At 39.3% G+C, this 27,503-nt stretch overlaps 1 protein-coding gene across 3 annotated transcripts in view; it reads left to right on the forward strand.

Moving 5' to 3' along the window:
* MYO1E (myosin IE) overlaps positions 1–27,503 on the forward strand; it is a 78,862-nt gene that overhangs the window by 37,300 nt on the left and 14,059 nt on the right. For all 3 annotated transcript variants that reach the window (XR_004419137.1, XM_033070466.1, XM_033070467.1), the window contains exons 5-18: positions 4,597–4,684; positions 6,284–6,373; positions 7,154–7,285; positions 8,146–8,280; positions 9,404–9,536; positions 12,990–13,186; positions 14,450–14,530; positions 14,913–14,999; positions 16,330–16,416; positions 17,454–17,621; positions 18,362–18,447; positions 19,040–19,121; positions 19,884–19,990; positions 23,786–23,884. Coding sequence is in view for 2 of the 3 variants with exons in the window: in XM_033070466.1 (XP_032926357.1) it covers positions 4,597–4,684; positions 6,284–6,373; positions 7,154–7,285; positions 8,146–8,280; positions 9,404–9,536; positions 12,990–13,186; positions 14,450–14,530; positions 14,913–14,999; positions 16,330–16,416; positions 17,454–17,621; positions 18,362–18,447; positions 19,040–19,121; positions 19,884–19,990; positions 23,786–23,884 (1,572 nt within the window). In the remaining variant the exon portion in view is untranslated. The remainder of the gene's footprint in view (positions 1–4,596; positions 4,685–6,283; positions 6,374–7,153; positions 7,286–8,145; positions 8,281–9,403; positions 9,537–12,989; positions 13,187–14,449; positions 14,531–14,912; positions 15,000–16,329; positions 16,417–17,453; positions 17,622–18,361; positions 18,448–19,039; positions 19,122–19,883; positions 19,991–23,785; positions 23,885–27,503) is intronic.

Raw genomic sequence — 27,503 nt, forward strand, 5'->3', positions numbered from 1 at the left:
TGGGCTGCCTCCGGGCTGGGCTGAGTCCAGGAGCAGGGTGTGCTTAGGTGGGAGGAGGGAGCAGTGTCCCCAGGTCTTCCCTGGCTCTGTGCCCATGGCCAGGAGTGCAGAAGTTCACTCACAGGGGTAACACAGCTATGCTGGACTTTATTTCTCATTCAGTTTATGTTTTACTGAGGCATTGTGTTAATTTAGACCTTTCTTGAGCTAAGCTCGTTGGTGGCTGTTCAAACAGACTGTTGGCATTTCCCCTGCATGTGACATGGCAGCCCTTCCAGACTATCAACAAGGACTTGTCCAGTAAAGATTTTAATTATGAAGGATTTTCTCTCGTGGCTTTTAATTGCTTTTGGGCTATCACTGTCCTTTAATTGAGAGAGTGGAAGTTATGATTAGTATTCTTCTATAATGTATCAATAAATGCATTTCTTCAGAGTGTTGTTAAGGTTTTACCTTTCTGTAAAGCTGAGGACTTTATTTTCACTTTGATTCTGTGATCCCTGCCAGGAGATGTTGCTGTTGTGTTAAAGCAATTTTTTCTTGTTTGTAGTTTTAGTTTACATTTGCTATTTGTTTGATGACATACAAGTCCAGGAAGGCATTGTATGATGACTGCATATCTGAAAAGACAAAACATCTTATATACTACAAATAGGTGTTAATGAAAAGGTTATTTACCACCTGGTCTGCTTTTAGTGAATAGCTTATGTCTATCTTAAATATATTAAGTTCAAAATTCAGTATGAGATTTCTAGTCAGCTTCCATATCTCAACTTTCCAGAAGACTCAAGTGACTGATCATTCTGAAACATCAGGAGAGAATCTGGCTGGAAATATGGCTGAATTTTAATGAGGAAGTGGTAGAAACATAAGTCTAACACTGTAAGAAGAGTTAGGTTAAAGCTCTGATTCAGAAGGTAAAAGTATTCCCCTGGATTCATGCTACTGAGGTTTCTCTGAACATAATTGCAGAAAGTAAATTTTCTGTGTAAATAAATTAAAAAACTTGCCCAAACACATCAGAGCATTTTGCATATACAGTGTTCTTTCCTGGCAGATCCAAAGGTTCTTTATAAATATTTGGTATTGAAATTCCTACATTGTCCTGGTGATGTAGATAAGCATCACTTGTATTGTTCTACAGCCATGGATACCACATTAAATGTTAGTCAGAAAATTAATTTTAGAGAGAAGGATGATGCTGTGTATTGGATCAGGCTTCTCTAATTCCTGATTGTTTCCTCTGGGAAGGAAGCAAGAAGCAAAAACATTTCCATTCTGTGTTTGTAGTCTTATTCTGATTTCAGCTAAGTATTAATTGAATTTATGGAAGAAAATGTCATTTTTCAGAAGTGGAAAATAGTGCTAGAAGAATCAATATATCTTTCAAAACATTATAGTTTTTGTTAGTGACTGAGACTATGTGCTAGTTTTACTTTTAGCAAGAAAAGTCTCTGAGAAATTGTCAGTACCACAATCCACTTTAAGCCATTTTAAGAGTTTTTTCAAGCTCTAAAGACTTACTTGCTTCCAACATACTTGACACTACCAAGCTGGATGATTCTTACATCTTCTTAAAATAGTTTTAATAGCACCAGAGCACTAAGGTTTATAGGAAGCAGCTGCATGAGAACCATTTGGCAGTAATGCCACAATTTCCCTGTTTTGTTTGAATACCTGAGCTTTATTGGGGGCAGGATACTATCCCATCAGATAAAGCTACTTTGGTTCATAAATAATGCATCTTCTTGTTTTATTCAAGTTTAATTGGAGCAATTTGCTGGTCTTTGATCAATAAAAACCTAAAATTAAAAAAGAGTGTATGCATGCAGTAAATCTAAGGCAAACTCTGGAAGGCAATCTTTTTGGCCAAATTAATTTACTAGAAAGGACCATTTATTTTGAAACAGGATAACAATAAAACGGAGCTTTATTGCTCCAGGTCAGTTCTGTGGCAGACACAATGGAGTAAGAAATACAAGCCACACTTAGAAGGATAATGGATGCATTGAAGAAAATCTTACAGAAATGTGTTATATTTTTGCTGTGTGGTAAATAATACCTGATCAGATTGATTCAGTGTTTGGCCCTGGATCCTTCCCTGTATTCAGTTGAAAACTGCAATTTGTAAGTTCAGAGTATGATTCAGGTTCTGTTGGTTTGTCTGGTTTTACAGGAAGAACAAATTTACTGCCAGCAGATTTTGAAGAAATGTTATTTTAATTATTGAACTATTCATGATGTGAACTTTTAAAAGCAGTTTGCCATTCATCAAACTCTGTCCCTGTGAATGTAGTAGATATGCATAATACCGGCTTCTTGGTTGTTGGGAAAAGGTGACTCAGAAGAATAATAATAACCATGGTCTGTGCTCCACAGATGGAGGCTCAATAAGTACTTTTTCACCCTTTCAGGTTTTCAGTTTGATCTGTAAAACTATAGTCAGGAGAAAATAAAAGCATGAAAATGTTTCTGGGGAAATAATTTTCAAGAGCCTTTCAGTATTTCTGTATTGTTTGGAAGCTTTAAAGATGTAAAATTACATTTGCAGCATGGCATTTTGGGGAGTTTTTCCAGAATGAAACCTTTAAAAGTGTGTCTATTAGTCATGCTGATAAGGAGCTCTGAGTTGTTCGTTCTTGGTGAGTCTTTTTCCTGTACAGGACATGCTGATGTTTCTTTGGCAGATGTAGCTAAAATTTGTGCAGGAAAAGATGTGCATTTGAGCCATATCCAGGAACAAGTGGGCGCAGGATAGAAGAGTCAACAGTGTTCACTGAAATTATTCAGGAGTTTAAAGATAGCACAGATTTTCACAAAACTGTTTTAGCTGGTTTTGTGACATTGACCCGACATCTGTGTGTTGTTCTTTTTGTAGTTATCCAGGTCACAGGAAATGTATTAAGGTCAGAGCTGACTTGCACTGGACTTCATGAAGTCTGGAGGAATTCTGTTGAAAGGAAGGGAAGAAGCTTTAAGGGATGGAGTGAAGGGAGGTTGGATTGTCTGGCATGCCAGTCTTCTTTCCCTCTTGAGAAACTTACTGATTGAAAGAAGGCTGATGTTGTAAACACCATTCACCATTGAAGGGAAATATTATAAAGGAAGGAAGGAAGGAATTGTGAGATCTAGTATGGGATATTAAAACTTCTTGTACCCTGTGTCAAGAGGCATAGGAACAGGAAGGTAGTTCTTCCGTCATTCAGGATGTGATTAATAATGCCTCATTATTTTATTCAGGAACACCTAAAACAAAAAACTACCAGAATGAAGTAGGTATCTGGCATGGCATGCACAGCTCGCATTTTCAAATTAGTTTTTTGTCAAGACCTGAAATCCCCCCAAATGGGTGGGAATTGAGTCTTTAACACACAAACTCTCTTTTGAGCATCTTGGTTTAAGTACAGTAATTTCACTATTATAAACCGCACTTCTGGGTTTCAGCAACTTTTTGGTTTTTGTCCATACACAAGCCGCACCTGATTATAAGCCACATGTTACAACACAGAGTGTGATAAAAGGTATCTGTTCTATCACCATCTGTTGAGGGTGGGGGCAGTGATCCTGATCTCAATGGCAGATAATCTGCTAATGGGCCATCCATTGAAACCAGGCAGGGCATTGTTCTTTATCTTTTCACAACCCATCCTTCCTCCAGAGAGTCATTTTCTGCTAATGGCCATTGAGTCCCACTGTGGGACTGATAAAATTACTGCATCCCATTGAAAGTTGCTCCAGCCAGGGGGAAGAGCCCAAGCCTTTCCTACCAAGATAAAAACTGAGATTTTGGGAAACCAGGGGACTCCCTTTTCCACTGGACTCCAGAGGAAAACCCGACCCTTCTACATCATCACTGGACCTTCAGAGGGAAACTGCACCTTGTACAGGAGCACTGCTCCAACTGAGCCACATCTGTCACTGCAGGAGGATGCAGCCATCATTTAATGGGACTGCTGCCAACACCCTGCCTGATGGGGTGTCAGGTTGTACTCTGACTTTGTCAGGGTTTGGAGTTTGTTTCTTTGTAGTACTGTATTTCTATTTTAATTTCCCTAGTAAAGAACTGTTATTCCTAATTCCCATATCTTTGCCTGAGAGCCCCTTGATTTCAAAATTACAATAATTTGGAGGGAGGGGGTTTACATTCTCCATTTCAAAGAGAAGTTCCTGCCTTTCTCAGCAGACACCTGTCCTCCAAACTAAAAAAGCAACTTTTTGTTCTTTGTCTGTATATAAACCACACCTGATTATAAGCGGCACTTCGGGTTCGGACCAAAATTTTAGTCAAAATGGTGCAGCTTATAATTGTGAAATTACTGTATATGTTCCTCAATGTACTTTTTCTTGAGTCTCACAGAGGTTGTGGTACTCGTGCAAGATGGTGTATTCTGAGTTCTGTACTCACAAATATATCCAAGTACGATGCTGCCACACTGTATCACAGTCTGTACTACCAGGTTACTCAGTGTGAATGTGGTGTATTTAATTAAGGTGCCTCACTTTGGTTGGACAAGATGAACTTCAAATTACCCCTGTAATTTACTGTAGAGTTACTTAAAAACTGACCTGTGCATTTTTGTGTTTCTTTTTCTTTAGTGGGGAAAGTGGTGCTGGAAAGACTGTAGCTGCTAAATATATAATGAGTTATGTCTCCAAAATTTCAGGAGGTGGTCCTAAAGTACAGGTGAGTTGATACACAGTAATGCTGAAGCATAAGCTTTGGCTAGATTCGCTTGAGAGGTAGAACGAGTGTTGGGGCAGACACTGGCAGATAAGAGGCTTTTTGACCTGGGTGTCTTGGGGATGAGCAGTCAGAAACACATGGACCCAAAGCAGAGAGCCCTGGGCTGGGCAGCTCTGCTCACCTGCATGGGAGCCGTGGCAGGGACAGCCACAGGGCCAGAATCAGCTCTGCTCCAGGTGCTGTAGCCCTTGTGCTGAATTGCAGCTGGCAAGAGGAGTGGGTTTTGGTTTTGGTGGTTTTTTTCTTTTTCTGTTGAGTTGTAAGAGCTACCAGATTAAGAGCAATAATCAATCCTTTTAGTAGATGTATGGTTTTTTTCCTCCTGTGTTGGCGTTTTATTGAAAATTGACTTGGCCTTATGGGTTTCTGTTGCTTCCTTTAAATTTCTAATTTATACATCAAAGAGGCACAGCAAGAACATAATTTTGTTTTATGAGATTACCTAGGCAAAATTAGGTTGTGTGAAAGCTGCCTGAAAGAATAAATAGTTGCATTTGGTGATACTGATGCTGTTGATGTCTGTTCTATCTACGAATTAAAGCTAGTTGAGTGAAATAGCCATAAAAATTCTCTTAATGACATTACAGTGTCATTCCTTCACTGTAAGTAAGTAGTGGCTGCTTTTACCAGTCCATTCCTGTTGAATGCTTACTGTAATTTTTGCTTGATTGCAGTCTCTGTGTATTCTTTCTGGGTAGTTTTGTGCAACAGTGACACTGGGACCATTGCAGAGAATAACTCAGTAACCAAGAGAATGATCCAGAAGGAGAATGCATTGTGTTATTTTGCAATAAATATAACCATACTTTATAAGTAAATTTTTTGTTTAAAAGATTACAGCTTTTTGTACAAAATTTAAAAATTATGGAGTAATAGTAATTATAGAGTTAGAGTTGATGAGGTTGGTAGGTTGCCTTGAGCATTTCTATTGAAATAAAATTCCATCTTTTCACAACCCCGCGTGCCCTGGGTTTTTTCCAAAGCTAATGTCTTCTCCATGTTTTGAACTCCCAGGACCAAATAAAGAGACAACAGAAACACATTACTTTGCTTTCTAAGACGACTGGATAGCATTATCAGTGATCCCAAAACAGATTGCTGAAGCACTTGCAGATTCCTAAATTTTATGCTACTCTGACTTAATTGGTTGTGGTTCCTGACACCCACTCCCCCTCCCTGCAAAAAATATTAAATGCTCATGTGTAAGCAGGATTTTAAATGAAGATTATGGAAAAACAGGTTAATTTATCAGCTGTGTTGCTTGGCAGAACAATGCACAGAACCAGGTTTTAGCCTCAGGCATTTTGTTTAATTCTATAGGATTTTCCTCAAAAATAGGAACTAAAAGCTCTGGAAGAAAAATTGTTAGATTCTGTTCCTTATATGATTAAGAGAATTTTTTACAGATGCAGGATTTCTTTCCTTTTTAATATATAATTTATATGTCATAGGTTTGTTTGGTTTTTTAATAAAATAAATGTAAGAACTTTAAAATGTCTATTTCTGAATTTGCGTTTCTTTTGTTTCCTAACATTTTAGCATGTTAAAGACATTATTTTACAATCCAACCCTTTACTGGAGGCCTTTGGGAATGCAAAAACTGTACGGAACAACAACTCCAGCAGATTTGTAAGTCCCTCTACCTTCAAGATAACTTTACTCTTCCACTTTCTGTGCTGTTACAGAGACAGTATTCAGAGATATAATGTAAATTTACTACAGGTGAGGTAAATCTGAATAAGATATAAAGTGTGTTTTAAGCCATGGTAGATGTCAGAAGTTTCTGTTTCATTCTGTATAGGTTGTGCATTTCTTCCTCTATATGTACTGGGTGCAGCTTTTCAAGTACCAAGGCTGCAGCCTCTACCAATACTATACAGGCAGTAGGCAGGAATTACCTTCAATCTGTCATTTCAGAAGGATCAAGATAATCTCATTAAATGACTGCTCTCTAAATTGCACACCAGGTTCCATTTTTAAAAGTTACATGTAGGCTTAAACAATTTGAGATGTGTTCCTTGGCTGACATTGTTGTTAATGCAGTTAATGTGTCCCTGAAAGCATGAGATCGTGGCTGTGCTTTGCTTCCAGGCAGAACAGTTTGCTCTTGGTTGTAAATTTGTTGAACTGACTTGCTGTGTAGGTGAGCCTCATGATTTTCCTTTATACTTCAGCAGTGAAGAGAAGCCACTGATCTCCTTTCTGTGTTTGCATTAACATGGGAAATGTTAATGTCAAGCTGTATAAATGCAGAAAAGACATGGTGCTTCAGCAGTCTAAGCTTTGGTTGTACCTTGAGCTATCCATAAAGATGAAATCTCCTTGTGACCTTGTTTGGAATACAGTGCAAATGTACAATTTTGAATTTGCATTTACTAACCATTTAACAGCTTGAATTATTTATTGCAGGGGAAATACTTTGAAATACAGTTTAGCCCAGGTGGAGAACCAGATGGAGGGAAAATCTCCAATTTCCTACTGGAAAAATCGCGAGTTGTAATGAGGAATCCTGGAGAGAGGAGTTTTCACATTTTTTATCAGGTCAGAAGTGTCTAAGTCCTTATTGAGTTACATAAAGTATCTAGGACCTGTTTCTCCTTTTGATTGAAAACCTGTTCTCAAAGCAGTGAGATTTGAGTGTACACTGCAAAAGTAACCTGGTCTCTGCTGGGAAGCTCAGTAGCATGGTGAGACACCATCTGCCACAGACCTGCCTGGCTGCCTTTCAGCTCCAGAACAAAATGCTGCAGTAATTCAAAGCCTTGTTGGGAAATTCATTGTGAACTCCTGTTTGTGAAAAGTCTAGGAGAATATAATAGAAAAAGAGAACTTTTCAGCAGATTTCTTTTTAAACTGGCCTATATATAGAGAGAGAGAGAAACCAGTTTATATATAATCTGTATTGGCCTATACTTCCTGTGAAAGAGAAATTTGATTCTCAGTTTATTTTTCTGAGACATTTATGGTAATACTCTTTGTTGACTTGTCAAGTATCCCTGTTTTTTGTGTTTGAAAATACTTTGGTGGCCTTCATTCGTCTTTGGTGTGCATGGTCCTCACTTGCTTGGAGTGCTGCTGATCAAGCTCTACAAAGCTAGGGCCAAGACAGAGCCTTTGTAAATAAACCCACTTTGCTTTTTCTTAATGAGTTAAAGATAATTGAAGGCATTCAAGGCATTTTTAGCTATTTATTACTTGTGAAGTTAAAACCATTTGTGGGAATGGGATTGAGAGCCTGGTCTTCTGGATTAAGCAATTACCAGAAGGTAGGAAGGATCCATCCCTGGCGCAGCACCAGACAATCTCTCCCATAATTTCAGGCTCAGTCACCTGTTTCTGACCTGCTCATCTCTGCTGGAGATTGTTGGGTGATACCTAATTCAGGGGTTTTTATTCTGCAGCTGATTGAAGGGGCCTCCACAGAACAAAAAAGCAGCCTTGGCATTACCAGTATGGACTACTATTACTATCTGAGTCTCTCTGGGTCCTACAAAGTCGATGACATCAATGACAAATCAGATTTCCAAGAAACACTGGTGAGTTCTTTACCATATGATTTGCATAGTGGTGATTGCATCATTCATTTTTGACCAAGACATTGATCTATTGATGTGGGAATGAGAAATTATTGTAGATGTAACTTATTCTACTTGTATTTTGCCCTGAGGAGGAGGTATGTTAACCCTGAAGGCAGGTTTTGTAGTGAGATGTTGTGATTTTCAGTTTGTTCTTTTCCAGATGGGTGCAAATTTAATGAAATTTAACTTGTACAGATAATCTGCAGTATGAAAAATGTGAAAATGCAAACACAGTGAGGAACTTGCATTAGAAGAAAATTATAAGAGTGCCCTGCTTTAGCTGAATTCCCAGTGCTGGCTGACCTTCCATGCTTATTTAAAACAGTACAGCTGAAAAGCTGGAGAAAGGGAGTGTGAAAGCAGATCAGGGATCCTTATGCAGTGCTCCTGCCAGTTCATTGTGTGACCTGCCAACTGCTGGCTTCCTGTTCTTAGGAATTTACTATTTAATGTAGGTGTATTTACACATTTATGTATGTAGCACATTTAAAGACCTTAAAAAATAAGTGACAGTGTTGTGGTGGAGCTTGTTTGGTATTTTAGAAAAACAGTTTGTTGAAAAGACATTCTGGAAGTTGTCCTGTACTCTGAACTCCAAAACCCAGGGGTGCTGGGGATTTTCTAGTAAGTGGCTGAAATTTGCAGCCTAAGCCGGACTCTGGGCTGCTTTTTAGAGTCATTCTGTACAACTTCACAGTTCTTAGTCTTGGTGGGTAAAAGCACTTCACTGAGTAGAAGGAATAAAATCATCATCTTTCAGGTTTGTTGTTTCCCAGTTTGCAACGAAACTATTTCTTTTTTGTGTAACATTTAAAAGCAGGTGTTTATTTTTCCCGGAACTTGTTTGTTAATACATCTTCCAGAAAGTGTAGATGCGTCTGTATTTATTTTAAAAAAATACAGAAATGCTGAAGCAGAACATCTGGTTCCCTTTGAAACTTCACTGCAGCTTTAACAAAATTTGGTTTCCTTAGGAATCTGAACTGCTTTGAATAACTCTGCTTTTTAACACCAAAATTTTAAAAGGACTTCTAAGACAAAGGTCTTTGAATGATACAAATTTGTTTGTTTTTCTTCCCAGCATGCAATGAGTGTGATTGGGATCTTTGCAGAGGAGCAGGCATTGGTACTGCAGATAGTGGCAGGAATATTGCATTTGGGAAACATCAGCTTCAAAGAAGTTGGCAACTATGCAGGAGTGGAGAGCGAGGAGTGTAAGTACCTCTGGAAAGTGTTACAGGAGCAGCAGTGGGCTGCAGCCCAGATGGCAGAAGGTGAACTGCAATTTAGAGCTGCTTGTTCAAACAGAGCATCGTTTCTTGGAGTGTGAGGCTGCCAGTTGAGGGGCTGTGCCAAAACCAGGTGCTGAGGCCCCTCTTTTGTCTTGTAAAAGGCTACTGGCTTAACAGGAGTGTGATTTTGAATTTGAGAAATCCTGTTCCAACCCTTGAGTATTAAATAATAGACACGGTAAGAAGGACTTGAACTCCGCTTCTTTCAGTGCATCAGCACACACATTCATTGTTTATTCTGTGGTTTGTGTGGCCTCCCTGTCCTGAGAAAGCAGCTTCCAGCTGTGGGTGTCCCTGGGCTCAGGACATAGCTAGTGCCCAGGCATCCATACAGGTGTGTGCACGTGCCTTGTAAACAGAGGTTCAGAGCTGAACTGAAATGCAGACTTTACATTCTGCAGTTATGTTTCCTGTCTCAAATTCCTCAACTGATACCTCATTGTTAGCTGCAGCTACTGAGTAACTATTTCTTTACAATTCCCTTTCCCACAGCACCCTGTCCTTGCATCCCTCAGCACGTGCTCTGTTCTGTAGCAGCTGGGCCCACAGCAGCCAGGTGTTGGAATGTTAATGGACTTAGAGTTTTAAATGTTTTTGTTGTGATTTACACCTTGCATCTAATGTGGATTCATGCTGCTTGGATAGTTTAAGGACAGAGTGCATAAGTACATAAGTACATAACAGTACCTTATACATACCTGTGGGTTCTCTTAATTCTTGGTTCAGAATGGGTCTTATATTTAGGAAAATTGCATTTGTTTACTTTTAGATACTTTATCCATAACTAACTTATCTTGTGCTGTCAGCTTCACACTCAGCTGTATTAGCACTCTCCTGCTATTTGTTTTATGAAATTGGGAAATAAAAATCACTAATTTTTAACCTTCCTAGTCTCTCAAATTAAGAAATTATGCAAACCCAAAGGAAAACATTTTGTAGTGTTGGAATGAAAAGACATATAAATAAAAAAGAGCTACTGTGCTTCAATTTAAATCACAGTGTTAAATCTTCCAATCAAATCAAGGCATTTAAAAGCCATACAAGATGGATACAAAGTGGGTTGCATCAAAATAACAAATGGCAAAGACATGAATTGATAAGAAATCATTAGAAGTGAATGTGTTTCTGTGATGAGCCATGTCCACCATGTTTCTTCTGCTCCCTGGGATACAAATACATAAACTGTCTATGAATAATACATGGGAAGAAATTAGAAAGTAGAACGAATATCAAACTTACACATAAATACACTGATTTTAAAGCAACCAGAGAAGAAATAGCCATGTCTAGCACAGTTTCTGCATGATGAAGATGAAAGTTGGGCTCATTTCTCTTCTCTCTTAGTCCTCCCCCCAGTTTACAGTTCATTCTAACCACCTAGTAAAGCATTTATAGCCTGCATAGCCACAAAAGATAAAGCACGAGGAGTAACCACTGCGCAGTCCTGCTTTGTGTAAGCCTGAAATAATAAAAAGTTTAAGAATTTGGTCAATTGTGTTCTTGTTGTTAGACAGCCAATTGCAAAAAAACATGCAAAGCCATTCTTTGGGACACCAGAAACTCTGCTCTCTTACTGAGTCAGAATCAAATCTATACAGATCCTTCCTGACAGACCTTCAGACAAATGCATCTTTAAAACTGCCAGTGATTGCTGTCTGCTCTAGTTTTTGATTATATTAATAGATGAAAAAGGTTCTTATGTGCTGGAAATCTTTCATGCTACAAATCATGGCAAATAACAGTACTTTCTTGGAAGGAGAAAAGAATTTAAACCCTCCCTCTTTACACTTGCATTATAATAATAATACTTCTTTCTTGGAAGGAGAAAAGAATTTAAACTCTCCCTCTTTATATTTGCATTATATTGTAAGGGTTGTTTTTCACTTCCTGGAAGCCCAGGAAGTGAGCCCAGTCTTTTCAGCTTTCCTTCAAAGAGTGTATTTAAAGTATTCCACTGAATGCGACTGATGACTCTTTGAGGATCATTTTTTCAATTACATGCATATCCTGCTTTATAATAATTTCCAGACTGTAACTTTATGGTCCCTAACTAGGGAAAACAATCAGGCATCTTAAGAATGTGAAGTATCAAGTGCTGGCCAGCTACTCTTCCCTTACAGTAAATCATTAGCACTGGGAAGGGAGAGTTCCTGAGCTCTGCACAGTGCTCCTTGCCATTAGACTGTCTTCATAAATTCTTAGCAGTAGTGTTGGTTAAGCATTTTTCCTGGCATCTTAACAGTATATGTGAGCATATCTGGTCCATAATTGCCTACATTCTTTCCCAAGTTAAAGCATATGATGATTGACCTTTTCCTGTGCTCTTCAACCTGAGTTCTCTGAATGACCAGAGATGTTCCCAGTGACTCGACTGTGTCGTTCCTGGTACCCCACAGTAAATTTAATCAGTTTGCTGATGGTAATAAATAATATTTTAGAAAGCTGGTGGTTATTCCAATGCTTCTGTAATAATGTACTAAAGGGTTTAGTGAAGTCATGCTGTGACATTACAGATTTATAAAGCACAAGTGGCTGCTGCCTTAGTGATTATTCTACATCCTCCTCACACCAGTAAAGTAGATCTGAAACCAATGGAACACAGAGAAAACACTGTTAGTGGATTGTGTTGTTTAGTGGAGGTACAATACCAACTTCAGGAGTTTTCCTCAGGAGCCCTTTTTGTTTCCTCTCAAGATACTTCTGGTTTTCCACTCCCTAAGGGATATGACACTTGCAGTAACATCTGCACCATGTGCTGAGAATGCAGAGAATACCAGACCCTGGGCTGCTTATGGCACAGATGTATTTTTGTGCTTTGCTTTTAAATAAGGGGAAACAGGATTGACAAATTACTTACAGAATAAGGGATGAAAAATAAAAGGCAAGGTAATGAAAAGCTTTTTGCAATGTCCTAATTTATAAGAAGAGAGAGAGAGGCTATTAGGAAGCAGATAACTGACTTCTTATTACATTTTAAATATTTCATGTTTTTTACAAAGAATTTTCAAATGTGTCAATTTTATTTCATGTGTGAGCTTTATGTTTTATTTCCATCTCCTCCAAGAATGATTTGTTTGAACCACACAGTTCAAAACTATGTCCTGTGGCAGCTTACATGTTAGAAGGATTGAAAGTACAGAAATAGCTGGCTATTTTACTTCAAGGTGGTTTATCTTAATTGAAATCCATGTAAGTAAAGAGTTGAAAATGTCCTTGAGGAGCATAGGGAAATTCTAAAGACATAAATCACTCCCCTTTTCCTTTTTAAGCTGCACACTCCATGAGTTTTATTGTTATTTGAGATAAGTTCGTTCTTTTCTTTGTTCTGTATTTAGCCTGTAAGTGGTAATCCAGCAAGCCTGATCTTTCTTGCAGTTTTAGCTTTCCCTGCTTTTCTCCTGGGAATTAACCAGGACCGCCTGAAGGAAAAACTGACCAGCAGACAGATGGACAGCAAGTGGGGAGGCAAATCTGAGTCCATTCATGTCACACTAAATGTGGAACAAGCCTGCTACACCAGGGATGCACTGGCCAAGGCCCTTCATTCCCGTGTTTTTGATTACTTGGTGGATGTAAGTTGGATTTGCTTGATTCTACTGAAGTATCAAAACGAGTTCAAGGGCACTAGGAATGTTCCTTGCAGGCCTTTTCTTGCCTGTCATTGCTTTGCCCAAGCCTGCCCAGTGTTGTGGGAGTGTGCCCATGGATACCAAACACAGGGCACTGACTCTGGCACAAACTGCTTGCAGGCTCCTGCCAGAACTGTTCCGTGTGGGATCCTGGTCTCCTTCCTCACAGCATCTGTACTTCTCTGAGTCTGACTTCCTCCTGCAGAGCAGAGCAGAATTGGTTGTGCTTCCTCTGCTCTCTGATCCCACTTCCCTGCAAAGAGCCCCTTCAGCAGCCACATTCGGCAGTGGAGCCAGGGGCCACATTCCATTCTCCATGCAGAGTGAGAGCCTGGGCTGGGCTGGAGGCTGGGAGCCCTGGGTGCTCCTGGTGCAGCAGGGATGTGCTCCATGGGGGCACTGCAGTGACCCAGAGCTTCCATCCTCACAGCCCTGCCATGCCCTGTGCCTGTACCAGCACTGCAGTGACCCAGAGCTTCCCTGCTCACAGCCCTGCCATGCCCTGTGCCTGTAGCAGCACTGCAGTGACCCAGAGCTTCCCTCCCCACAACCCTGCCATGGCCTGTGCCTGTAGCAGCACTGCAGTGAGCCAGAGCTTCCCCCTCACAGCCCTGCCATGCCCTGTGCCTGTACCAGCACTGCAGTGAGCCAGAGCTTCCCCCTCACAGCCCTGCCATGCCCTGTGCCTGTACCAGCACTGCAGTGAGCCAGAGCTTCCCTGCTCACAACAGTCCTGCCATGCCCTGTGCCTGTAGCAGCACTGCAGTGACCCAGAGCTTCCCCCTCACAGCAGCCCTGCCATGCCCTGTGCCTGTACCAGCACTGCTGCTGCACAGGAGGGGGACACACAGAAAGGTGAAGAGATTCTGTGCACCCTCAGCAAAATTCATCAAATAGCAGACCTAAAGCTGTTCTTATTCTTTCTCTTTGTCCTTTTATTTAACTGAGCCTATTATAGTGAATAGGGAAGATTTTTATAGATAGTAAATCCAAAGGCTCACTGACCTGGAAAGCAGGATAACATACTGTTCATTTCCTAACTGTTTATAACATTTTATTAAAAAGTGAAAGCAAAATAACCTATTCCATATATTTGTATTCAATTCAAATATATTATTTTAAAATAATTTTAATATAAATATTTAAGAATATTGATATATTCTAATTGTATAACTGCACTTTGTGTTTTGTTTCTGGTTTTTGTAGTCTATTAATAAGGCTATGGAGAAGGACCATGAAGAATATAACATTGGTGTCCTCGATATTTATGGCTTTGAAATATTTCAGGTATGGCAATGGAATACTTGGGGTTTGAGCAGATCTGACTTAAGAGAGTTTTTTTGTAATTTAGAGGGGAAAAAATTTAAACCAGAAAAAAAAAAAATCACATATCATATGGCCAGAATAAAAGCAAAAAAATCCCCAACCCATCTTCCATTGTGATCTCACTGGTAATGTCTCACTTAATAAACATGAAGTATTGAAGAGACTTCAAAGAAATGAAGTCATTGATCTTGAAAGAAAGGTCTGAAATTCCACAAAATATCTATAAAGTCATCAACCCATCTGTCACTGACAGTGCTTCTTTGAAGCTTATTGCCAGCTAGGAACTAAAAATTACAGTCTATAAGGCAGGAGACTAATTTTTATATTGTTTCCTTTTCTACAGAAAAATGGTTTTGAACAGTTCTGCATCAACTTTGTAAATGAAAAACTGCAGCAGATTTTTATTGAACTGACACTGAAGGCAGAGCAGGTAATCAGATGTTTTTTACTTTGGAATTCACAAATGAACTATTCCTTTTTCAGCTGGTGGAAAAATCGAGGTTTCATCATCATCTCTTAACAGTAAAATCTACGTTGTTAATAAGCAAGACAAAGAAAGCAACCTTTGTTGTTGGCTGGCCCTAAAACTGTAAAGCACCTCAGCTGCAGGGATTTGTTCTCTGATGGCGTGTGCAGGAGCCAGTCCACCCCACAGTGTGCTAATGCAGTCATATGACTGTGCCCAGGCATGCTGCAGAGTCTGACTCATGGGCAGGGATGGGAAGCTGCAGCCTGGCTCCATCCCTGGGCTTCCCTTGAGCATGACACACATCTCATTGGGGATACTTTCCTTAATTTCCTTCACATCTTTTTTTTCTTTTTCCAAAATATGTATATTTATATATGTATATATGTGTGTGTGTAAGAATGAAATAGATCAGAGAAATACAAAAATACTTGTGAAAGTATTTGCAGTTCTCTGCTCAGAGTCTTACTGCCAAATCTCACTTATTTTGTTTCTGCTTGGGAGGGCAGACAGGATGCAACTGAGACAGGAGCCCTGTGTGCAGTGTGAGCTCAGGGCTGGCACCAGCTTTGGGACAGTTTTCAGGAATGCCCAGACACAATTGCCTTTGTGGGAAAGTAACCAGTCATGGCACTGGGTGCACAAGTGACCTGCAGAGTGTCTACTGAGCATCTATGTTATATTTATATATGTGTGTGTGTGTGTGTGTATATATATATATGTGATATATGTGCAACTGACTGGGGCAATTTAATCAAACTTTAATATGGATTTTTCCCCAGTCTTTCTTTAGGTGTCTTTACAAATACAGTAATTGCATACAGAAATAAAAAGCTGTGCCTTCATTTCATGTGCATTTCTAAATGTGTTGTCTGGGGGATCTGATCCTCAATGTGCCTGTCACAATCTTAATTTTTAAAATAGATCAGGATGTGTAGATAATTAGGTACACTGTCAAGATACTGTAAAAGTAATTTTGTTACTATTTGCAAAGTGCTTTGACAATAAATGCATTTGAAATCTCCCCGCTGTTGTCAGCAACCACGGAAGGGCTGTGAATGACAAAGGAATGTGTGGGGAGAACAGAGTAGGATTTTGATTCATCTTTTAGGCAGCAGAGAGCTGGATTTAACTATATCAATAGGGTCATTTCTCCCACCTCCACCCAGTCATACATTTGGCAAGTCTTCCTGAACATGAGTAGTGCAGAGTTTGTGTCTGTGGTGTGTTGTAAATCTAGTGCTACATCTACAGTGCAAAAGAATGTTTGCATCTCTTTCCTTTTACTTAACAGGAAGAATATGTGCAAGAAGGAATTAGATGGACACCAATAGAGTACTTTAACAACAAAGTAGTGTGTGACCTTATAGAGAACAAAGTTGTAAGTATTTAGAACAAATAGGTAGAGAAAATAAGATTTTTTTTCTCATAAACATTTGGGTAACTGCTTTTTCTGTAAAGAAGGTTCATAGGAAAATGCAAATACTGTTGTTCACTTACTGAGTCATACCAAGTCTATGTATAAATCTTACATAAGATGTCTTATAGGAGCCCTAAGATACATCATGTAAGATACCATCCAAAAAGAGAACTATACCATAGCATGATTGACATGTGACTGAAAAACAAAACAATGGGGAAAAAGACCTTACTGAAAAATTGTATGTCAGATAATGCTCTTTGTGTCCCTGGGAGATATAATCCAGTTTGGGGAAGCTACAGCAGTGCCTTTCCTTCAAGATGCTGTTGCAAATCAAACAGAAACAAGTGAAGAGTATTGTAGATAAAAGAAATTTTGTGGGTTTGCTCCACAGACTGTTCTGTAGTCTCAAGTCTTTATGTTCTGTTTTGGGGTGACAAATGTTGAGCTGCCCATTAGGTCAGAAGTAGAGTGTTTTTCAGATAGTTCTTTATCCTCATGTAGGCCAGAACAGTTTTAAAAGACTGGAGTGACTTGTGCTTAAATGCACATCAGATTTTGCCCATTTTCTGTCTGTATGAGGATAAATAGGAAGAGAATAAGATTTCCATCCCAATCTCAATATTTTGCTCTAAGTTTGTGAAGCTACAGCATGTCCATTTAATACTTTGCTCAGACATGGGTTTACTTTTTGGTGGAGTGAGGAAAGCAACTTTAAACAAATGTTGAGTATTTTGATGTTTTTGTTAATGTGGTTTTTTTCAACAGTAATCACTGTTCCCTCCATCATTTCCCACTGTCATCCATGAAGTGTCATCTCTCCTTAAACTATTTGCATATTGGTGTAAAAGTTAATCTCATTTGATTGGGGGGAAATCCTTCCTGACGGTGCTCTAGTTTATTTTTTAGCAAAGACAGTTTTCTGTTTGGGGGAAACAACTGGGCTGGTAATTGTTCCCCCCTCACTTGAGCTGCTGTTCCTGTTCCTAACACGTTAGAACCCACCGGGGATTATGAGCATTTTAGATGACGTGTGTGCCACAATGCACGCGGTGGGAGAAGGGGCTGACCAGACCCTGCTCCAGAAGCTCCAGATGCAGATTGGGACTCACGAACATTTCAACAGCTGGAACCAGGGCTTTATCATCCATCATTATGCTGGAAAGGTAACGTGAAAAATCATCATTGAATTCTCAGTAATGGATTTATGAGCAAAGAGAACAGTAATGAGAGGAAGGGGGAAGCCCTGCAGAGGGCTGGCTTGGTTTTACACAGCCCGATTCTCTCAGGAGACAGTGTCCCTTCACGGTGCAGGGAGCTTAGGACAGAAATGCCTTCACAAATGAAGGGAGGAGTCTCAGCCTTGCTGCTCTCAGTACCAGAACTTAAATGTAATAAATGAGACTTTTATTAATTGTAATTTCATTTGTTTTTTACAGTAGTAGTAAATTTAAAGAACTCAGATATAAAAATGATGTTTAGTTGATGATATACCAATAAAACTGGGAATATAATGTGCAATTCTGCCTCATTTGGATTTATTTTTCAGAGTATTCATTGTTTTCTGCAGTTAGTAAACGTAAAACCTACTGTTTAATAACAGTAAAACTTACTGTCCTGACTACGCAAAAATTTTTCTTAGTAAAATTCAGTATTATATTCACTAGTTCCATAAGTTTTTTTAAATTTAATTTTAAACTGAATTTATATTTAAGGATGAAACGCCTTTGTTTGTTGAGAAAATGTTTAATAATACTTGCCAGGATTTAGTGCTCATTGTAGTATCTAAGTTTTACCAGACTAACCAAAAAGTACAGAACAGCAACTGATGAGTACAGAATTTAAATTTTCTTTAATTATTGGGTTCTCAACTTACCACTAACAATGAATTTCCACCTTGGCCCAGGTATCTTATGATATGGATGGATTCTGCGAGAGAAATCGGGATGTTCTTTTCACGGACTTGATTGAACTCATGCAGAGCAGTGATTTGTACGTAAGCAAAACTCGCTTCGAGCTAGGGATGCTGTGGTGTTTCAGAGGGGCACACAGGGCCTGACTCCTCTGCTTTGCACCTGCTGACCTCCTTTGTGAAACAGTGCAAATAACCCAGTGCTGCAGTACAGCATCACTTCATTACCCTGACCTTAATTTCTACAAATTGGAGACCAAGGGAGGCACTGCAGTCCCAATCAAATGTTGTAATGGCATACTTTGTTTTGGCCTCAAGCAAGGCCCTCAGTGTTCTGGCATCCTTTCAGAAAGGCACTGTTTTGACAAAGTAACATTTTTTTGTGATGTATTTTAATTAGTTGATGCTTATTTTTTAAGAAGTGTGCATTTCTTCAATTCTCCTAGATGTCCGATGTCATGGCTTTCAGTGCTCACTAAAATAGCAAGGGTTCTCTGTGAGGAATAAAGCTCATGGAAAGTATTAATTTTAAAATAGATTTGATATAACTCAAGAGTAATAGAAATAGCTATTTGTATTCTGCTCAACTATCAACTTTTACAGCATATTCCTTGACATGCTTGCATTGAATTGTCTTTCTGTGCCAACCCTATTTTATAAATTCTTTCCTAGGCCTTTTATAAAGGCTCTGTTTCCTGAAAACCTTCAAGTGGACAAGAAGGGCCGTCCTACCACTGCAGGCAGCAAAATCAAAGTATGTCTCCTTTTGCAGTGTTGGTATGTGTATATGTGGTTGTGTTTGAATAACTAGATACATTTTAAAATGTATTTTCTTTTTTTACTGTCCTGATACTTTAAACAATAGATAATAGGAGTATCTTCATGGCAAAGTGATGCATTGTTTCAGCTTTGTTAAAAATGTTCTGCCCAGCATCAGTGTTCATTAAATGCTGTATTCAGCCTCATCCTATAGCAGTGAATTTTCAAAATGACCAATTCATTACTGCATGTGCATAATGAATGAGCCACCTCACTCAGCCTCTCATGTCCTACAGTTAACTGCAGATAACTGGTCTCTTTACAGTGCAGAAATGCCTGACCCAACACCTGCCCAGCCAACAGCAGTGCCTCTACTGAGCACAGAGCTCCTTGCCTAAGGCAGAAAGTGCTACTAGGCCAGGGTCTGTTTGGAGACTGATTGTAGAATACACACTTAGACTACACATGGCTTTGCAAATCAGTATTTTACCAACCTCTTTTCTCACATTTCACCCTGACAGGTTCACTTGATGCATTTGCTCCATATTTTTATATAGCTGGAGATAATGATGCCTTCTATTTCCTGATAGTTTATTATGAGGTGCATATTATCCCAAGACACTTTGGTTGTTGGAGAAAGACCAAAGGCAACTGTATCTAGCCAATGGAATCATCATCAGATGGTTGATAACTAGCATTCCCTCAGGATTTACCCTGTTCAGCTCGGATCAGATCCTGTTGTTTTCCTGTTTTACAGAAACAAGCCAATGACCTTGTTGGCACCCTGATGAAATGTACACCCCACTACATCCGCTGCATCAAACCCAATGAAACAAAGAAGTCTCGAGACTGGGAGGAGAGCAGGTATGGATAAGCAGAGTGTGTGAGGAGAAGCAATGCTAATGGTCAGAAGAAGCCACAAAAACTCGTAATTTGTAATTGCACGGCCTATAAACAGAACTGCATTCTCTAAACTATCAGACATGAAACCTGGCATGAGCTCTCCTAAGCTTTGAAGATAAGTGGTGGTCACTTGGTCTAAATCAGCACTTGGTGTGTGCAGCTCTTGGCTTTTCTCCTGCCAGTTATGAATAACCAACATTTGCATGAGTAACACAACCAGTATATTAAAGACTCAGTTTTCCATGTAGAATGTGCACACCAAATGTATCACTTTTAACTTTGGCTTTATGCTTTGAAAATAGCTTCTATTAAGAAGCTAGAAGCCAGTAGAATATCTTTATCTACTTTTATGTGTCAAACATGTCAAAACATGTCTATAACCAACAATGGAGAAGGTTCCTGTTCTATTTCTTACATTTGATTAGCTAACTCTTTAAAAGAATTGCCTAGAATGTCATATCTGGTGTTTATATAGACATGAAATAGATGTCTAAATGATTTGTTTGGTTTATCACATCTGTTTTAAGGCATCTTTAACTACATGGTGCTTATAGTGTCTTCCTCTTCTCTGGAAAAGAGCTGTACTTTCTGCACTAGGCTAGGTGCTCAGTAGGATGTGTGAACCATGTGGGGGCCTAATGTAGGTAGCATTCATTGCTATATACCAGGTACTTCTGAGAATGGTAAAATTGCTGATAAAGCAAGTGGTTATTTTTATCAGTGAAACAGCTTGCAAAGTCTGATAAAAAGCATTCTTGCATAGCCCCAGCAGAATTCCCTTCTTGCCTTTCCAGCAGACCAGCACAGTCACATGCAGTGGAGAGCGCTTACAGAAGCTGTTGGGACTGCACTTCAGAGTCTCAGTGAGGGCTTGGCAGTAAATGCAGACCCTCTTTAGCTTTTCCACCTTGACAATCCTACTGTGTTGCCCTTAATTTTCTACTGACACTGGGGACCAAAGGAGGGAACTAAGTGATCCTGGGAAAAGTATTTATAAAACTTATAGCTAAAAATTCAGGGGCTTTTAAAATCAATCATTTGCATATTGGGAAACAGGCCTGTTATTGTGGAAGTTGTTGCTAGGAAACCAGTGAAACAAATACAGTCCTAGTCCTGAGAAAAGGGCAGCTTTCAGGAAACCCCTTCAGGAGCAAAAACGGGCAAGATATCTTCTTGTTTTCCTATAATGAGGATGTGTTATTAGTAGCTGCTGTATTTGCCAAGTGAAATACAAAAGATTGTATATTATCAAGCTCAGACAGAAATGGCAGTGCTACTTACAATGGTAATCCTTCCTCCCTGTTTAAAAATCCCAACATTATCCCATTTCAATCTGTGATTGCCCATCTATTGTACTAGGACTTCACTGGGGCACTCAGTGACAGGTCTGGGGAAAAGAAATTTATATGCATGGGACAATTCAAAGTTAAGCTTAATATTGTTGTTTCTCAGTTTTACTGTGCAAAAGATTTGAGAGAAATAAAATCATAATTGAGGTTATGTCATACTTTGCTGATAAATTGATTTTTAAAATTTTTTTGGTTTATTTTCTTGTATGGTCACATAATGCTGTATCATACACAGGCTGCCTTAGTCAGTGTAGTGGGAGTAGCAATTTGCTTATTAGTAGCAGGTTACTAGACCGTGAAAATGTGACTGAAAAAGGAAAAAACCCTTTCACAAAGCTGGTCTTACTTCATGCTCACAGAAGCCATGGAACTCCACCTTTCTGCTGCTGAATAACTCCAGAATACTTAGCACTGAAACTAGGCCTTGTGTAATATCTAAACCTTGTATAATACCTTAGCAAATCCAGAAATTGGGGTGTTCTTGAAATGTGTTTTTGTTCAGGTCCTGGCACAGCCACTTGGACTTGTATTCAAAACTGCTGCATTAGCTGAATTCCCAGACCCTGACCTGCTTGGGGTTGCTGCCTGGAGGGAGATATTCAGTGTGTCTTTTCTCAGAAAGGAAAGGAAAAAACCAGAAAAATGTCTCAAATTCTCTGGTGCTGGACACTGATACTGGCAGGACAGTAAGAAAATGGGAGTAGTACTGTTGCTCCAGTGCATTATTCCAGATGTGAACAGGAGGGAAAGCTATAAACAGGAAAATGTATTTTTGTTCACCAGCTTTGTACTGCACCAGAATTCTTGGAGTGGGTACAAAATATACTTTATTCCTTGAACACAGCAAGATTAAAATGTGTAGTAGTCTTTTTTTAAGCTAAAAGAGCAGTATCACTCATCACTTAGTAAAATACCTCTCAAAAGTGGTCTTCAAAAAGAAGAAATAACTGAAGGGATTTTGTCATTTGTAGCAAGGGATTTCAAAAGATTTTTCCCTTCCTACTATGAGTCATTTGAAAAAAAAGTCTCAACAAAAAAAAAATAAAATCAATGGGTAGTAATTTTATATTCAAATTTAACTTTTCAAAATAGCTAGAGAAATAACATTTAATTAACTAAGAGTTTCAGGATTTGGAAGAATGTTCTGTAAAATCAGAGAAATAGAAAGCAAAACAAAATTAAATGGCTTCTTACAGGCTCACTTTTTAAAAAGTTAGATGTAAACAGATGCTCTTTTACATACTGTTTGTTAAACTTGTGGGACTAAAATCTTAACAACTGTTATAGTTCAGAGTGAAAGCTAAAGCTTTTATACTTTGCCCTATAGAAGAACAGCAACAGAGTGAAAAACTGACATTGCTTCTTTCAGCACGTGACTTAAATCAGAAAATTAAGGAAATGCAAAGGAAATCAGCAACTGAAATTCTTCAGATTAAAAAACGTTAAGTAGCAGACTAGCAGCATATGTAAGAAGAAATATAAAAACATTAATGTACCACGGGTCTAGAAGGAGGAAAAAGTGCAAAGGCTTTTTTGTTTTGCTGTTTTTCTGCTTTGCATTTCATGGGCAGATACTTGTTCCCTGGTTAGAAGCTAATTGGAAGTGCTGGGTGTGAGGCAGCTCTGATGGTGTTGGGATAATCATACTTCAGTTCCCATGGGCAGCAGAGTTCCTCCACAGCCATTAACACTTTCTGTGGGACTGCTACCAGCTCAGCTTTTGTTTGTAATTTAAAATGTGCCATGGATGAGTCATCCATTACTGGCTTCAGCCAGTCTTGTGCCTCTCCTCGAATCCTTCCTTAGCATCATGGTAAAATTAGGAGAAATTCTGGCTTTTCATCAGTACGCTGACCTGACTTTCTTCTTTCTGATTCTTTGTGTAGTGAAGGTTTGGCATCAGGGGCTTTTTCCAGCTATCAGATTTGGTCTTTTCTCCATAACAACGAGGAAAAAAATGTTACTGTGTTGCTGTTTGAGCCATGTAAAGCATAGGAAAAACTTACAGGAAGAGAACACAAAACAATTTCCCAATCCCTTGGATACCAGCTGTGTAATTGTATAGGTAATAGTTAATACGTAGTTGCATAGGTATAGGTATATTATTAGGTAATAATAATAATTACCTAAGGAATTTATACACAAATTATTTTGGAGATTGGAAGTTAAACTAGGAAAAAATGCTAAGGTTAACTTGCTACATATATTTCAGTGCTGTAGTCTACCTGCCTGGAGTATCTTTCCTATCATGCAGTGTGCAGGGTAATGTGTAAAAATAGATTCATGTACCTGTCCATGAATTTTAGCCATCAACAGTTAAACATGATTCAGATGTTTGAGAGTGCCTCAATCCACAAATATGCTGAAATTAAACGGATTTTAAGCCTTGCATTGTTTTTGTCCCCAGGGTAAAGCATCAAGTGGAATACTTGGGTCTGAAAGAAAATATTCGAGTCAGAAGAGCTGGCTATGCCTACAGACGGGTTTTCAAGAAGTTTCTGCAGAGGTAGGTAACACTCATTGAGAAGAATTCCTAAAAACAACAGCAGGGTTGTTTACATGATGTGGAGAGAACCAAGAGGTTGCCGGTTTTGAAACCTTCTCATTTCCCACGTAGCCATTTCTCCACATGTGCCTTGCTCAGTGATCTCGATTACACAGAGATTTCAAAGTGCTTTAAAGCCTGGATTTGTGTTACTGAAAGTACTTCATCTTTTCTGTAAACTTACTTAAGGTCTCAGTATTTGTAGTGCTGTGAGAGGGTTCCTTAAAGTTACAAAGAGTTTAAGCAGTGCCTGAAATCTGAGTGTCCAGCTGCAAGCTCTTGTCTAAAATGTTACTGCTGCGGCTCTCCCATCTCTCCCCACCACAGCCAGAAGACAGGTAAAGAAATCCACACCTGCCAATCAACTACTGCAGTGTAAAGAGTAACCTCAGCTTACAGGGCTCGTTATCCTTCCACTGCTGTTCTAACAGCTGGGAATGGGTACAGCTCAAACCTCTGCAGCTGCTCAGTGAATGAATGAAAACAAGTCAGAGCTCTGGAAGATCAATCCTGTTCTTGGTGTCTTAGGACCAGCTGTTAACATGATTAACTACCACCACTGGCTAATGAAATCCTCTTAAGTAAGAGCAGTTTCAAGGTTTATACAACATTCAGCTTCTGTTTTTCAGAAACGGGAGACTTACAGCTAGTAAGTGTCCAAACAGGCTTTATGTGATAAATCGACTTTTGTTGGAAGTCATTGCATTGAACTTGAGAGTATCAAATGAAATCCCAATCAGTTTTTGCAAGGAGTGGAGTATAGTTAATCAGACAGCACAGTACAAAGCCATTGGTAATACTGCATGATAATACCAAGAATATTTTAATAATGTAGTAACAGTGAGACCTACAATCTCTGAAAGTATGGACTTCATTTTCATTATTTAACGATTTTAAATTCCTTTCTTTGATGACGTTTAAGCCCAGACATATAAACATGAATATGCTACAGACTTAACACAGACTTAACAAACTTAACACAGACTGTTGCTGAGACAAATAACAGATTTATACTGTGTGTTAAATCTAGCCTGTGAGGCCTGGGCAGGCCCTGAGAGCTCTGCACAAAGGAAAAAGCTACCTGGTACTTCTGGATCCACAGGCAACTGAACCTCCTCTTATGGAATTCATCCTTTTGTTTCAGATTAATTAGCTTTGTTAAATTTAACATTTTGTTATGTGTAAAACTCTTCCTGCACCCTTTCCATTCACAGTTCCTAGCATCCAGAGCAAGCTCTGTTCTGACCCCCTGAGTCAGTGTGAGTAAAGCGGCCTGAGGCATGGGATGCACAGGAAATGCATGCTTGTACACTTGTTTTCATTGGGCGTGCCTTGGCAGCTCCATGCAAGTGGAGATTGCTGGGCTGAATAGACTTTTATGTACAAAATTTACATTTGCATGCAAAAAGCCACAGTCACTGAAAAGGCCTGTGTGTTCCCAAGCATAACCAATCTGAAAGCTGAGCTCCCACTCCCTGTTTATCTGTCAGACCTAACTGCTTACTGGGAGTTTGTAATATCTATCTGGGGGGGGCGTCATGATTGGAAATTGTTTCAGAAGCATGCTAAGAGCACATTTAGTACTTGTGCTGAAATCATCTGCAAGATCAAATTACAAGCTTAGCAAACGTGGGTTCATGGATAGTGACATGACTGGTTTCATGGGAAACTGCACAAGGACACTGAAATGCCATTGCTAAGCAGCAGTGAACAGTGAGACTTGTCACATTATCAAACTGTGAAATGCTTAAATAGTGTATATTATAGAATGGTCTGTTTGTTCTGCTCTGAAGACTTGTCACACCAGTTAAATGTATGAAGTTAATTTGATAAAAAAGGATAATTTCAAATCTATTTTTACTTTGTACCCAAGAGCTCTGCGTATATTAAAAGGTCTTGAATCACGTTTTTGCCTGTGCACTCCTTTACAGCTCAGGAGACATAGGAGAGAACTTGTAGCATGCTGAAATGTCATGTCACATGACATGACATCTCTTGTGTGGAAGGTAGCAGTTTTCACCTCAGCTCCTTTACCTTCAGACTTGCTTAGCCCCAGCTTAGACACAGCTGTGCTGCTGGCAGTACATGATGAGCTTGCAAAGGAGGCTGGTTAATAAAGGAGCTTGGAGTTAATTTAAGTTACAACTCTTCACTGGGTTGTATCTATTTATCCCATAATACAGATAAATCACATAAATATGTAAGTGCACACATTGTCTGAACACGATTGTGTAAAATACACTGCTATATTTAAGGTGGTGTAAGAGCTACTTCGTTACACCATCCAACAGAGTACCTGAGCACTTCTTAACTGAGAGGTTTGAACATGAGAACATCAGTGGTTTGAATCCTACTGAATTATTCAGAAGTTACTCTCTTCTCATGTACCTTCTATTCAAAGGTGTTTGGGTTTTGTGATACATTTCTTTTTAACTGTTTGATATTTCTATTTATGTGGTAATGTTACTTAAATTGCATGACACTGTTCCTGCTGCTTGGCTGGATAACATTTTAGATATGATGATAACATCAGCATTCCTTTAATCTATTTTCCAATGGTTCCTTGTCTGATTTTTGAGAACATTGTATTAGGAGCTGCCTAAATCATCTTAAGAACTTGGGAATTCTGGCAAACTGACCTCCATACTTGATCACTTTTTCATGTGTTGAATAGTTTTACTAATAAGCATGATTTAGTTTACATAACTTAAGTATGCTTAAGGCATTAAAAGGAAATTGTCAAGAGTAAAGAATATGAGATTTTGGGGAGAAATTTGCCTCAACATGTTTAGCTGTTCTCCAGTCTTCTTGTCAGAGGAGTCTGAACAGCTGCTTCCAGAGAAGTTACTGCACCACAGACATGCTGGGGCAGCTAAAGCCCAGCAGTGCTCCTTTGGTGGGCAGTGGAACGAGGCAGCTTTGTAACTCCAGCCTGGCAGTTCCAAAACCCCAAGTGAAACCTGAAAAAATGGGCAGTTTAAAAGGGGCTGCAACCTGGCATCTGCTAATTCTCAAGGCTTGCAGAGGACACCATGAGAGAGAAGGCTATATGCTTCTTTCTGTCAAAGACAAGTTAGAGCACTTCCCTGCTCCTTCCAGGCCCTTTGTGGGGTCAGTTCCCAGCGTGCCCTCAAGATAGCACCAGCATCACTGTTGCTTCCTTCTTGCACCAGAGGCCAAGCCAGAGGCTTCCTGGGATAGAGCCAGGAATGGCTCCTTGCTAAATACAGCCCAGTTGTTGAGCAAGTGGGTTAGGAGCACAAGCTGGTCACTTACTCAGAAACAAAAAAGATCTTTTGTAAGAATAAGAGTGAGAAGGCTTGAGTGAGAAATTGGATGTGTGCTTGGGAATCCATTTAGAATACCAAAGATGTAGGTTCTCAAATCTGGACCATAAGGTCATTGCTGGTGAATAACCTCACCCTGGACTTGAGCAGGTTCCAGCACAACTTTCTGGAATGAACTGCTGCAATTACCAGACAGCCACTTGGCATCTTGAAATGTGAGACTCTAGGGCATTGTTGTCTTTCTCAGTTGTTTGGTCTCACTAAACAAGAAACATCTTAATACTGTGCATCTT

This window comes from Catharus ustulatus, chromosome 12 (assembly GCF_009819885.2).
Source record: "Catharus ustulatus isolate bCatUst1 chromosome 12, bCatUst1.pri.v2, whole genome shotgun sequence".
In the NCBI taxonomy this organism is placed as follows: domain Eukaryota; kingdom Metazoa; phylum Chordata; class Aves; order Passeriformes; family Turdidae; genus Catharus; species Catharus ustulatus.